The sequence below is a fragment of the Manacus vitellinus genome, unplaced genomic scaffold, assembly GCF_001715985.3.
Source record: "Manacus vitellinus isolate BGI_N305 unplaced genomic scaffold, ASM171598v3 scaffold_2_pilon, whole genome shotgun sequence".
Lineage (NCBI taxonomy): Eukaryota > Metazoa > Chordata > Aves > Passeriformes > Pipridae > Manacus > Manacus vitellinus.
The window spans coordinates 13631844-13645347 of NW_021940208.1; the positions used below are offsets into that span (position 1 = coordinate 13631844).

A 13504-nucleotide genomic window follows, 5' to 3' on the forward strand; every position below is an offset into this window, starting at 1 on the left:
TTTATCCCATTGGTGGATCTTTATGCTCTGACAATGAGTCATTAATATCTATTTTACTGCGCTACACAAAAGCTTTTATCATGGCATAGGTAGAAATTATGCCTGACAAATCCATGTTGCAATGTCTTATTCAATCTACCAGATAACAGTAAGGGAATGATTTAGTGAGTTTGTTGCTCTGTATCTGTGCATACATGTGTGGGTAAGTGTATGGACTGTTTTTATTTGTGCTGGACATATTGTGGAAGCTATTTAAACTGTATATTAAAATTTCAGTCCTTGGAAAGGATGCAATACCTAGGGCAGGGACATGACAAACCGTAAGCAGACATTACACTAATGATGCAACATACAGTAGGTTTGAAATCTTTACCACACATTAATTATAAAATATTTTTTCTGGCACCTGTTGCAATCATCTTAACAATGCTTGATTAAACTGTTCTGCTTCCTCTGAACATGACACAGTTGTCACCTTTATCTTTCAATTGGATTTGGGAATAGAGCAGGCAGATGTGAAACAATACTTTGAGTTTGTGACAGTGATTAAACTGGCAGAAAAAGGGAGAAGGTATGTGCAATGATGTGACCAATTCTGACACTGACTTCCATAGTAGTACCGGGGGACCAACCATAGCAAAAGCAAGCTATGTTCTCAAAGGTGGAAAGTCTGAAATGTGACTTGTTTCCTCAGCTGGACCTGCTGATTAAAGCTTAATGCATTTCCAAACCTAGCTTATTAGGACTTTTTGGTGGCTAGGAACGTTTATACAGAAAATACACAGGTCAGAGCTGAGCCAGCTTTACAGAAGAGAAATATATTCTGTAAAAGTTGGGTTGGTCAGATGGGGAAAAAAGTACAGGTATCTTCTGAATTATGTTGAAGATCATTACCATTAGTCTTAGCTCATTAAGCTTCAAATAGTTACCATTACTCTTGCCACTGTCTACAAACAGGTTCAAATGACTGTGGAGGTAATAAGATTGTGAAAATCCAAATAAAACTGTAAATAACAGTCAGGGTAGTGGCCATCCTGAATATCAGAACAGGTGACCAAAAATATAGTGCAATTCTTTTGAGTGTGATTTTGTTGCCTAGTAAAACCCATTAGCTGAATTTGCAGGGGAGGGTACTATAATTAGGGGGAAAAAACCAGATTCATTTTCACCTAGTTGGTAGTAAAATGCTCTCAGGTGTTGCTTACTGCTGCAGTACACTTTTTACAAAATAAAGCAGCTTTTAACAGAGTTGCTGTTTTGAATTGAACTTCCATGGTACAGGAGTGCTCTTCTCTGTATGGACCATATAATTTGTCTTTTATATACTTCCTGTCAGATACAAAATAACAGTGCATTGGCTCATAATGACTGTAAACAACTGAAGGATTTTTTTATCTTTGTCTAGAAAACTTTTAATAAAAGTACTTCTATATCCAGAAGTCATAAATACAGATTTATACTTCTGACTTCCTTTCAAATCCGCCTTTCTCCCACAGTAGTTAGGGTTTTTTCTCTAGATGCATCTATGAGTTAATAGTGAAGTTTGCTTCCCCTCCTTTCCTTCCCCTTCTGACAAACATGGTTGTAGTTCTGGTTTCAAGGTTTGGATGAGTGTTTAACCTGATTAAGTCAATGGTGGTTTTTTCTGGTGATTTCAGTCAAGCTGTAACTCCAGCCAGTCCCACTCCTACACCTCCCACTTCTGATAGCACATTATTAATGACATTTTATATTCTGACTTTACTGGACACTGAACAGTGAGGAATCAGCCTCATGAGGAAACAGTAATGACCTCAGATTTGCAGCTTCAGTTTTCAACACTCTTGAAACCTTCATTCTGAGGAAAGCCCAGGAACCAAGTACCAAAAATGTAGACACTTCTAATGCATTTCCAGAAGGAACAAACACAATTTCAACACAGCATTGTATTTTAATCTATAAGAAATCCATTTGTAGAAGGTCAGCTATGCAATGTAGCATATGCAGAAATAGGTGCAATTCCCATGTTCCTATAAAGTATCTGAATTTTTTTCCCCCCATATAAAGCAGCTATTCAGTCAAATTAAATATACACAGAAAATAAATCTGAGAGACAGTAAATATGTCCTGGTAGAGCTATTATTGCCTGATGCTGCAGTCCTGGATCAAAGCCATCTCTTGGCTACTTCCAGACACTTTCCCCAGTTCTATCTTTTTACCCCATGTGATGATCTGGTTGCCAAACTGCTAGTTGAAGATAACTTCATCATGTTAGTGTTAATGGTTTTGGTGTGTCTCATTTCAAGTTCCAGCTAAATTCAAAGGCAGGCTGGGAAAATGAACTCTCTTCTCTATAGAGCTGGTGAAGTAATTTATCACTGGCCTTTTCCAGCCACAATTCTGCTAGCACAAGGCTGTCTTACGCAGTATATTTTATTTCCTGTAGAGCACATATGTGGGCCTTCCACTATGAGCTCACGAAACTTCAGTATAACAGGCAATGTAACCAACTGAAAAACCAACCTGCAGCAGAAGGCTAAAATCCTTTCATTAGCCCTTGGCTATTAAATGTAGTATTGGTGCATACATTTTCCATTGTAGTAAAACAGATTTTCATTAGACACATTAGGTAACACACAGCATGTACAAGTAATACAGAAAACACATGCACATATACGTGCTTTAATTATAATTTCAGAAAAAAATAAAAATCTTGTTACAAAAGAAATGTAATACTAGAGCACTGGCACTAGATAGTTCGTTCTCTTCGTACTTGTATATGGAACAATGCAGGAACTCTATCAAGCACAAACCTGATATGTGCCAAACTTTGTTCTTTGGAGTTGAATTAAGGATGTTTTCACCCTCCAAGTTTCCAGTCCAGCTCACTATGAATGACTATCTTTTTGTTCATGCTTCTGAGGATGGTGTTTTCATGGTTTCCTTGCTCCCCTCTTAGATGACAGATTTCCATCTGCAGTCAAGTTGCAACACTGGATGTAGCTCACAAGCAACGGAAGCCTGTTCATGCTCCGCTTCCAGTGCACAGTGAGGGGCCATGGGCCTTAATTCATGCAGCTTTGTTTACTCCAACAGTGACAAATTTAAACATACAGGTGAAGATGAATGCAAAGAGAGAAGGTGAGAGGTGAGATAGTGATTATTCATTTTAGGGAAAAGCCAGTAATTAAAGCTCAGGAGGAGAGACAGCCAGCTTTCTAGAAGTAGGTTCAGTAAGCACGCACTGGGGAGATAAAACTGTGTTGCCGTATATGCTGGTGTAGGTGCCTATGACAGATATAAAATATGTTTCAAGACAAGGCAAGACTGACTCATATAGTTCTTCAAATTAGTAATATACAATTTACAACTCAACAATGTGAACTTTAAGGAAAATATCAAGTTCCTCCTCATTTCTGATTGGTTCACTTCACTATTTTAGCTCTGCAAGTTGTCTCTAATTTACGCTAGACCAACTGTAAGAAAAGGAATGGCGTTTTAATCTCACAATGTGGAATGTCAGAGAGATTGGAGTGGTTTGCTTGACTCATTTGAAAGGTACATCAGATAGGGAAAAGGTTTTATGAAGAAAAGCTGTGCAGGTTGGATAGGAAAAAGGGGTCCATGGAAGGAGCACTCCATATCATGCTGTAAGTTGAAGCATTTCTTTTGGGTAACAAACAGAAATGAAGCAAGGCAATTTTTCTCTGTTTTTACTGAAAAAAAAACCTTCTGAAAGGTACACAGCTAAGTGAGGCACAGTCAGGTGGTAAAAAGTCTCTTCATCGAGTACAGTCTACTGTACTGAGGTTCTTCACAAAGTATTAGGGGAGAACAAGAGGAGGAAGACAGTTGCACTGCCTCCACCTTCTCAGAAGTGACAGTCCTTTTTTTCACCTGATCTAGAGAATGAAAAATGAATTTTGTTCCTGCAACTGCTGCAGCATCTGTGACTGTGGGGAGGCAGCACTGGTCCAATGACATTCACAAGCAGTTGAGACTGGCCATCTCCAGCCCTGTAGGAGATGCTTCTTAGTGCAGGCAGGAAGATGAAAAGATAGAAAGATAAAAGCCATTGCTGGTGCCCAGCAGAGCTGATAGCATGCATTGCCATGGAGTGCCTGTGTTCCTAGGCCATTTCCTTGCTCTCTAGATTACTTAGAGAGGATATCTGGTATAAACACAATTACCCCTTGTCTTATTCCTTTACACAAGCTGTAATGTCCCACAAAAACCTTTTACCCCACTTTTAGCCAAAACCCTTTGTTATTGGCTTCCCTCTGAGCTGACATAGTGGTTTTGTGATTCCTGGCTCTCCTCTGGGCATTAGAGTCTTCTCTGGTCCTTTTCACTCCCACTTTTTGAAAAGTGACTCTGTCCCAACAAGAGGGCCAACAGCAGGCACACTTGGAGAGGCTGCTGCTAGAAGGCTCCTCTCTATTTCTGAATGCAGGAATACTGAATTAGCTGAATTATTTAAAACCTGCATCAGTAGCAGCTTCCCAGGGAGGCTATATTTTTTTAAAACACAAATGAGCATTCATTTTTATGCTTTTCCTTGAGTGTGGAAAATATTGCTTATTGTTCTCTGACACCTAAGAAAGTTTAAGGGACATGGGGAGCTAGGAGATCCTGAAACTGGGGAGTTATTTCAAAACTGTTGTTTTCCCGGGTACTTTCATGCAAATTTTTATCACTAGGTAACACAACTCAGCCAGATTCAACACCATGCAGATCCCAGACACAGCAAGCATGAAAATAGTAAATGTGGTTTTCTCAGTGGGCCGAGACACAAAACAATCCACTACATTGGGGCAGGGCCAAGCATCGCACTTCACCAAGCGGGGCATCTGATACCCATCGTACATGTAATAGAACACATACATGAAGACAGCTTCAAAGACGATCCTGAAGAAGATGCTGCTGGTGTATGTCCACCACAGGGGTCCCCGGATGTGAATCGTTTCATTTTTTAGCTCTTCAATATCAATTTTCTCACCATTCCTGAATCGCCGTTTCTTCTCATGCCTGGTGTAGGCCACGTGCATGGCCACCAGCAGTGCAGGCGTGGAGACAAAGATCAGCTGCAGGGCCCAGAGTCTGATGTGAGAGATGGGGAAAAAGTGGTCATAGCACACATTTCTGCAGCCAGGCTGAAGTGTGTTGCAGACAAAATCTTGTTGTTCATCTCCCCAGACTTTCTCTGCAGCCACAACCAGGATCATGATACGGAAGATGAACAGGACTGTGAGCCATATCTTCCCAATACTGGTGGAGTGTTTGTTTACACCTCCTAAAACAGTCTGCAGAGTTCCCCAGTCCATCTTCTTTTCTGTGTCCTTTTACCTGCAGGATGACACAATACACAGAATGGTCACTTTTCCAAGTGTGAAAAATCAGTTCTAGACCTTCTGTGAAAAAGAGGACTTCCTAGCAGTCTCTCCAGAGCAATAGGCAAGTGTAAAGTCACTTTGATTAATGTCCACATGTTTATGGATTCAAAAAGCTTATTAAACTCTCTCCTTCCATGAATTTATGATGGGACAAGGATACCTTGATGTATTTCTCAACGAGGCTTTGGGGAGAAAAGTTACTTCTTAATACAATTCCTCTGTGCATTCTCTAGGCCCTCCATCTCTTTATTTCCCTTTCTGTGGTTGACTCTTGTCAGTGTTTTGCCTTTCACTGTATTTCCCAAAGCAATAGAAATTACTATCACTGCATGAGTTAAGCCATATTTAGACAAGGTAGAGACTTCTCTAGTACTTTTTACAGGATTTTTTTGCCAACACCACAGCCCTAGAAGGCTGAGCTGGTGTTTTCTTTGCCTCTGAGGTAAGTACTACTTGGCCACCTTCAGCAGAAGTCCTCATTCCACCCAGACACCTCCAGCAGGCCTCCAAGGCCTTCTGCTGCAGCTCAGACATCACCCTTAATCTCAAAATTACAACATTTGATTTTGCCAACACTGGTGAGAAGCCTCAAGTCAGCTCTGTCAGGGCTGCATGCTTATATAGCACAAACCAGCAGGCAAAGAAAGATACAGCAGAGCCTGCCCTTCCACATTCATTGTTATCTCATCCAAAAAGGAGAAAAGCAGGGTCAGAGTTGAGAGGAAAAAGCCCTCAGCTAAAGAGTTTGTGTTGATTATCTAGATGCTATTACACCCCAGCAGAATACAGGAATTCAAACCTCAGAAAAGATCCATTTCAGCTTTCCTCCTATTCTGAAAGACTAAAATCCACACTCTTTGCTCCTTTGAAAGTAAGTTCTGCTGAAGTCAGAATTCAGTCTCGGGGCTCAGCTTTCACTGATTGCAGCCACTTGGAAACTATCAGTGAATTGGACAAAATGCTTTGAAACCCGAGCTGGGAACCTGCATAGCTGGTCCATCATCTCTCAAGGCTAGGCTCAGCTGTGCAATGTGGGAGAGCCACACTGGCCATGGATAAGAGCTGCGTCTCTTCTTGGTGCTAGCTGTGTGTTGTGGGGAGAATGTGGTACCTTGAAACGTAACACTGGCCAAAGTTTACAAAAATCTCTCAAACAACAAAGAAGAAAAAAAAACATAACTTTTTACACTGGTGTAGGTACAACACAACCAAAGGACTAACATGTCCCAACACATACCCTTGGTACCAGGGCCTAGCTTGTGCTGACAAGCCTTGAGGCAAGAGGGAGAGGTCAGATTTCCTGTGATACAGAAAGGTGAAATTGGGTAGGACAAAAAAAAACAACAAACCAACAACTTTGAGAAGATGGCTGGAATTCCAGAGACTTCTTATGCTTTGTCTCTGCTGAAACTGGCACCATATTATGCAACTTTTTACACTGACCTAAACTGTAGGCTATCATCAGACACCTGCATCTTTCTCTTAAGAATTTCCTCATGCCTGTTGCATAGTCATTAAAATAAAGTCAGTGAAACCTTCACAAGGGGCTAATCAGGATTGAAGGAAAGTATTTGAAGTGCATATCACTGAGAGATGAACAGCCTGGGCTCCAAGTGCCGTCTCCCATTGCAGTTCTGAACCAGTGCTGCAAGTTTTGGGGGAAAACAATTTCTCCTTGCTCATCTGCCACTACAGAAACACCGAAGTTGGCTGTGGGGAGAGAGTGAATCTACCGGGACACCCAACTTGCCAAAGCCAAGACACCGTTATTGAAAACAACCCTAAATTCCCACTCCGGGGTTACCAGTTGGACCCCACCCCGTCCCTCCCTCCCTCCCACCGCGCCGACCTTCGTCCCGCCGCGTTCCCGCGCGGCTGGAGCGGACACGGAGCCTACAGCGAGCCTTCAGCGGCGGGAAGCGGCGCGACTGCCATCGGCTCCTGTCAGCGGGCACCGCTGGCAAACAGCGCGTTTGGCTCTGAGGTCCGACGGCTCCCCCCGGAACGCCGGCTGCTGTCATCGCCCACGACCCGCATCCCCGCAGTCCGGGCCGGTCCCGGGGCTGGGGGCTCACAGCCGGCGCCCAGGCACGGCTGCCTCCCTGGCAGCTCCGGGGCAGCGGGGACTCGGGGCCGCGGTGTGGCTGCCCCAGCCCCGTAGTTAGTTGCCCTCTCCGCCTGCCCGGCGGCCGCCCCCGGAGCCCCAGTCCCGCCGGGACGGCCCCGACCCGAGCCCCTCTCTGGCACACCACACGAATCCCGACCCACCTGGCGGGCGCACAGCCTAATCCCGATCCCACCGGTGCGGCACGCGGGAGCCTCTCTGGACGCTCACCTGGCAGGGCTCGGCAGGACACGCGGAACACGACGGGCGCGCCGCGCTGCTCCGCTCCCGCGTCCCTCGGTGCCCGCGGACCGGCCGCTCCAAGTCTCGCCGCCCCGCAGCTTTAAGGTCCCTCCCCGCTCACCTGCCGCCGCTTTTAACCCGCCTCCGCCCGCGCCCCGCTCCTGCGGCCGCCCGGAGTCGGCGGGATGGACGCCCAGGACGGGGCGGGGCCGAACCAAGGGGCTGAGCGGCTCAGCGGGAGCCGCCGGCGTTGGGTTCTGCCGTGCCCGAGGGGCGGGAGCTGCTGGGCATGCAGCGGGGCTGGGGACGGGGTCTCTCGCGGGAAGCGCCCTCGGGTCCGCCCGGGACGTCCATGCACACAGGGCGCGCATCGGGCGGAGGGAGTTGGTACACTGCAAATTCAGCCCTGCGCCGGGGTCGATTCCCAAGTGTTGGCAGAAAACATGTCCCGGAGGGAAATCCAGCCCCGTGGGACCCTCCGAAACTGCTCCAGTGCCATGTCAGCCCCAGAAAATCATCACCGTGGACCAGTTTGGGCAACGGTCAGATAAAATGCAGCTCCCACAGACCTTCTGTAGGGTGAGGCAGGGCTGGAAAAAGAAAGCTGAGACCTTCTTAGAAGGCCTGAGTTTGGAAGACAAGGAACAGATAAAATAACTGCTGAATTGACAGTAAAAAAGTTGATCTTGGTCGCCAGATGTAGGGGCAACAAGGGCAGCAGGCAGCTAAAGGCAGGATAGCAGTAAGATGATGCTTTTCCGTTTGAGATCTTGTGGGCTTTTTACAGCTGTAGGAAACCTTTCTGGTATCCTCATTAGTGTGCGCAGCCTTGATTTCACTGATACTGCGCAAAGGGAGTGGGGTAAAAGTTTTTGTGAAAGTAATCTAGCAGGAAGTATAAAGAGTGACTCAAAGAAGAGTTACTTGCTGTGTGAAGATCTGTCACTAGGTGTTATTTGTCTGGAGCTTGAGCTCTGTTGTTGACAATAAAAAAAAAAAAGCTTCTTCTAATTATAGTACCCTTTGAACCCCATCTTTAAGAAAAGTTTCTGAGGACGAGGACGGTGGCCTTCCAGGCATGAATTAGCTAGATCAGCACTGCGGCCCTTATCTTGGGCTTTGCTTGTAAAGTATACCCAGCGTTTCTGTCAAGATCAGGTCTGCACTTCACCCAAAGCATCCAACCAAGAGTGACTTCTCTTAAGTGATGCTTGATTAAAACATAGTAAAGAACCTTTGCTTTTTAAAGCACTGATGAAAAAAAAAACCTATCAGAAAAGAATGCTGTGTTAAAGAGGGTGTGTAGGAAAGTTAATAAAAAATTGTCTGAGTATATAGAGTACTGCTGTGTTTGTTTCTGTATATTGAAGTAAAGATCTCTATGTTATGCTTAGTACTGAGCTTGGTTTTGTGATGCCTGTCTGGAAGTAGAAATGCTTTCATAAGATGGGATTTAAATAAAATTTAAGCTTGATCTAGTAATTATGAGAAATTAGAACTTGTGTATCAGCAAAATGACAGAGTTAATTTGGTTTTGCTCTCAGAGGTTTAGAAAATTAAGTTGGATTTCATGGAGTATCCTGAGTTGGAAGGGACCCACAGGGATCACTGAGTCCAGCTCCCTTCTCTGCACAGGACAACTCCAAAAATCACACCATGTGTCTGAGAACATTGTCCAAACACTTCTTGAACTCTGTCAGGCTTGGTGCCATGACCACTTCCATGGGGAGCCTGTTCCAGTGCCCTGCTACCCTCTGGGTGAAGAACCTTTTTCTAATATCCAACCTAACCCTCCCCCGACACAACTTCAGGCCATTCCCTTGGCTCCTGTCACTGGTCACCAGAGAGAAGAGATCAGTGCCTCCCCCTCGTCTTCCCCTCATAAGGAAATTGTAGACTACAATGAGGTCTTCCCTCAATCTCCTCTTCTCCAGGCTAAACAGACCAAGTGACCTCAGCTGCTTCTCATATGGCTTCCCCTCAAGGCTCTTCACCATCTTTGTTGCCCTCCTTTGGACACTTTCTACTAGCTTAATATCTTTCTTGTGTTGTGGCACCCAAAGCTGCACACAATATTCAGGGTGAGACTGCCCCAGTGCAGAGCAGAGCGAGACAATCCCCTCCCTCAACCAGCTGGCGATGCTTTGCCTGATGCCCCCCAGGACAGGGTTGGCCCTCCTGGCTGCCAGGGCACTGCTCACTCGTATTCAACTTGCCATCGACCAGGACCCTTTCTATGGCACTACTTTCCAGCATCTCATTCCCCATTCTGTCTGTACATCCAGGGTTGCCCCATCCCAGGTACAGAATCCAGCACTTTCCCTCATTGAACTTCATACAGTTGGTGATTGCCCAGTCCTCTAATTTGTCAAGGTCTCTCTGCAGGGCCTCCCTGCCTTCAAGGGAGTCAGCAGCTCCTCCCAGTTTTGTGTTGTCAGCAGACTTACTCAGTGTACCTTCAAGTCCTATATGCAAGTCATTTATGAAGGTGTTGAAGAGCACAGGGCCTAAGAAGGAGCCCTGTGGAACCCCACTACTGACAGATCCCCAGCCCAACCTTACTCCATTCACTATAACCCTTTGTGCCCGACCCATGAGCCAGTTGCTCACTCATCATGGCTATGTGCTGGACATTTTGTCCAGAAGAACACTTTAAGAGTATTGAAAGCTTTACTGAAATGTAAGATCTTTAAATAATCTAAAAAAAAAAGTCATGAAGAATTAACTGTTTTATAAAATAATACCCAAGTTTGATAGTGGTAATGTAAATTCTTGGAAGAAATCCACAGCTTGTGTTGCTCAGTACTGCCATAGCATTTTTCATTTATAACCAAACAAAATCTATGCTAAAGCTGAGTGCTATTTTTAGTCTTGATTTTTGTTTACTTGAGCATATATGTAAGGAAGTATATAATGCTATATTTGGGAAGGAGAGGGGAACCCTAGCAAGGAATTCTGACAGAGCACAAATCCAGGGGTGAAGGCTTGTTGCTTACACTTTGCTTAACACCTGTCTCATTGGCAGGAGGTGCAAGAGACAAGTTTTAACAACTCTGGAATCTGTAAATGTTTATCTGTAAGGAAGGGGTAGCATTGAAGGTGAGGAATACAAAGCATGTATGTACAAAACATTGATTCTTGTGGATTGTAAAGTAATGCGGAAATAAAAGCTTCATAAAAATAGGAAAATAAATACTGTTGTAACTTCCTCAACTCGGAAACAGGTTTTACCTTACTTCAAGATAACAGAAGTCTTGCCATCATCTTCCAGTAACGCCTTACAGCTTTCCAAAGACTATGTCTGCATTTCTTCTTTCAGCAGCCCCCAGGCACCTTCAGAGGCTCTGTCTGGATCTATACTTTTGATAGCCCTTGTTTCACTCTGCTTTGCCTAAGCATGTTTTGATGTCACCTGTATATGGATTATATAAATATTTAAGACTTATCCTACCTCTCTCTCTCTCTCTCTCTCTATATATATATATATCCACATGATCCCAGAGTAATTAACTCAATAGCTTAATATGTGTAGTGGAAAAAAAAAGTTTCATTTACTGAAAACCTGCCCTTTAATGATTTCATGGTACATTCCTGACTCCTCAGCATTAGGATTAATAGCTAATTATTTTTCCTTGTTCATGTCCTTCATAAATTCATAAACTTCTGTCATCTCCTCTCTCCATCCTTTTTATTCTATGCCAAAAGGCCTAATTTGTTGAATCTGTGCCTTGCAGGAGCTGTTATATATCTTTATTATTCTCATCACAATCTTGTGTGTCTTTTTAACAAGAGCAGTCCAAGTACCTGCACAGTTTATATAAGCACAGAGCAATGCTTCCTATTGCATTCTCCATAATTTTCTAGTAATTCCTATTTTTTTTCATTTTTCAGACACTTTAAAGTAATAAGTTGACTTTTTCATAGTTACTCCAAGATTCTTTCACGAGCATTGCTAGAAATTAGAACAGTACCTCCTGGGTTACATATATGCCCATGTACTTGAATAGGTACATTTTGAACTAATTTTTGCACTGTGTATTAGTTTGCACCAGCAGATACCCAGGTTCACTGGCCATTTTATTATCCAGTTACTCACACTGGATAAGATCTTCTGCTATTCCTTGTGGTTAAGTTTAGATTTGACTACCACAAAGCATCACTTTAATAATACACAAGCATTTTGATTTTTGCTGATTCATATATGTAGCAACCTCCTTATTCACTGCTTTTGCTTAAAATGATGCTCTTTCAACACCTAGCAGCTTACTTGCTGCTCAGCATGCACAATTGTCATTAATCAACTGGAAATGCAGCTATAGACTTAGACTGTACTTTGCAAATAGTTTTCATTTCTTTGAGGCTGAATTAAACATGCTACACCAGGCATTTTTGCACTATCAGCAATAAAAGCACCTTCCCAGTTCAACTCAGCATGTTTAACCAGTTTGCCTCTGCATTTGCTTTTCAAACACTCATTTTAGTCTTTATAAGACCAAAAATACCATACTTACTTAGCCTTTGAGCAAATCATTTTGTCTCCTTCAATATCTTTATGTGCATAGTGTCTGAAATAGGTACCCGGCCATTTTTATCATGTTCACTTTAATTGCTCTCACAGCCTTTTAAAAAAAAGCTTTTGTATTTCACAGAAGAGTGCCTGAAATGCTCTTGGTAAGTCTGGCTAATACAAATACATGGTCATAGGAGCTCAAATTCATAAAGCTGTAGCTTCCATAGCTTCCATATCTGATATACGACACTGAATTCCTAAAGTTTACACAGGAACCACATTGGGTACACTCTGCCTCCTCCCTGCCTGCACAGAAGTAATGGGGTCATGTCGTTTTCAAGAAACATTTTATTTACGAAGAACAAATTTTCATTGTTTGACATAAATACTTTGTTTGCTACTCTGTCATATTTCAGCTTTTTAAACAGTAAAATGTTAATTTGATAAAAATACCACTATGGCTTAGTACTGTAAGAGAAAGATTAGAGATTGTAAGGCTGGTATGAGTATGCAAACAACACTCAATGTGCTTTTTAAACTTAACTTGATGTAAGGGTTGCAAAGATGGTGGTTTATATCAATGTTGCTGCAGGTGACTCTCAGTTCTCATGCCACAGGCATCAATCCCATAATCCTTACAGTCTCCAAAGGCTTCTCTGCTAGACAAAGCTTAAGATCATTGATAAAAGAACCAGCACAGAAGACATCAAGCTTCTTTTATGTTCACTGCCTAGTTCAAACAATTCAGGTTTCTGGAGAGGGGCACAGTACCTAGTTTACTTTTGTGAATTAGAGTTGTTTTCTACGAGACTGTTCCTCAAAATTATTTTCCAAAGTTATCCCATAAAATAGCATGTGCTATGCCTATTCTGTTGGTGAAATCTTGGGTTTTCAGGATAACAAGGAGGTTAAATGAGTTTCTTCATTTTGTCCAGTAAAAAAAAAAATCAATAAAACCAACAATGTGACACTTTACCATGACACTTTAAAGTGTCAATAGCTGCCTGATCCCTTGTTTCAACCCCCTGTGGCAACCACAATTTTCTTTGCTAGTGGCTGTTTGTCTTTTCTCCCTAATTCAAAGATAAGTATGGTTCCCTCAACTTCTCAGGTCTTTATTAAAAGATCTGCAGCTCCAAAGACACCTTCACAGGCTCACTGCCTGTCCCCTCAGGGAGGACATCTAGCTGGCCCAGCTCTCTAGCCCCAGCTCTCCTTGCAGCTCACAGGACCCCCAGTGCCCTGAACTCCATAGCCCCTGGCCCTGCTTGTGCA

At 43.4% G+C, this 13504-nt stretch overlaps 1 protein-coding gene across 2 annotated transcripts; it reads right to left on the minus strand.

The window, feature by feature from the left end:
* Positions 1 to 4458: 4458 nt before the first annotated feature.
* GJB2 (gap junction protein beta 2) lies at positions 4459 to 7919 on the minus strand. Of its 2 annotated transcripts, none has more exons than XM_018071537.2 (2): positions 7841 to 7919; positions 4459 to 5325 (listed from the first exon to the last, which is right to left on the minus strand). In XM_018071537.2, the coding sequence occupies exon 2, from the start codon at positions 5301 to 5303 to the stop codon at positions 4626 to 4628; it is 678 nt and encodes a 225-aa protein (XP_017927026.1). In that variant the 5' UTR covers positions 5304 to 5325; positions 7841 to 7919; the 3' UTR covers positions 4459 to 4625. The 2 variants fall into 2 exon arrangements, with proteins under 2 accessions (XP_017927026.1, XP_017927027.1); XM_018071538.1 differs by lacking the exon at positions 7841 to 7919 and adding an exon at positions 7708 to 7831.
* Positions 7920 to 13504: the final 5585 nt, after the last annotated feature.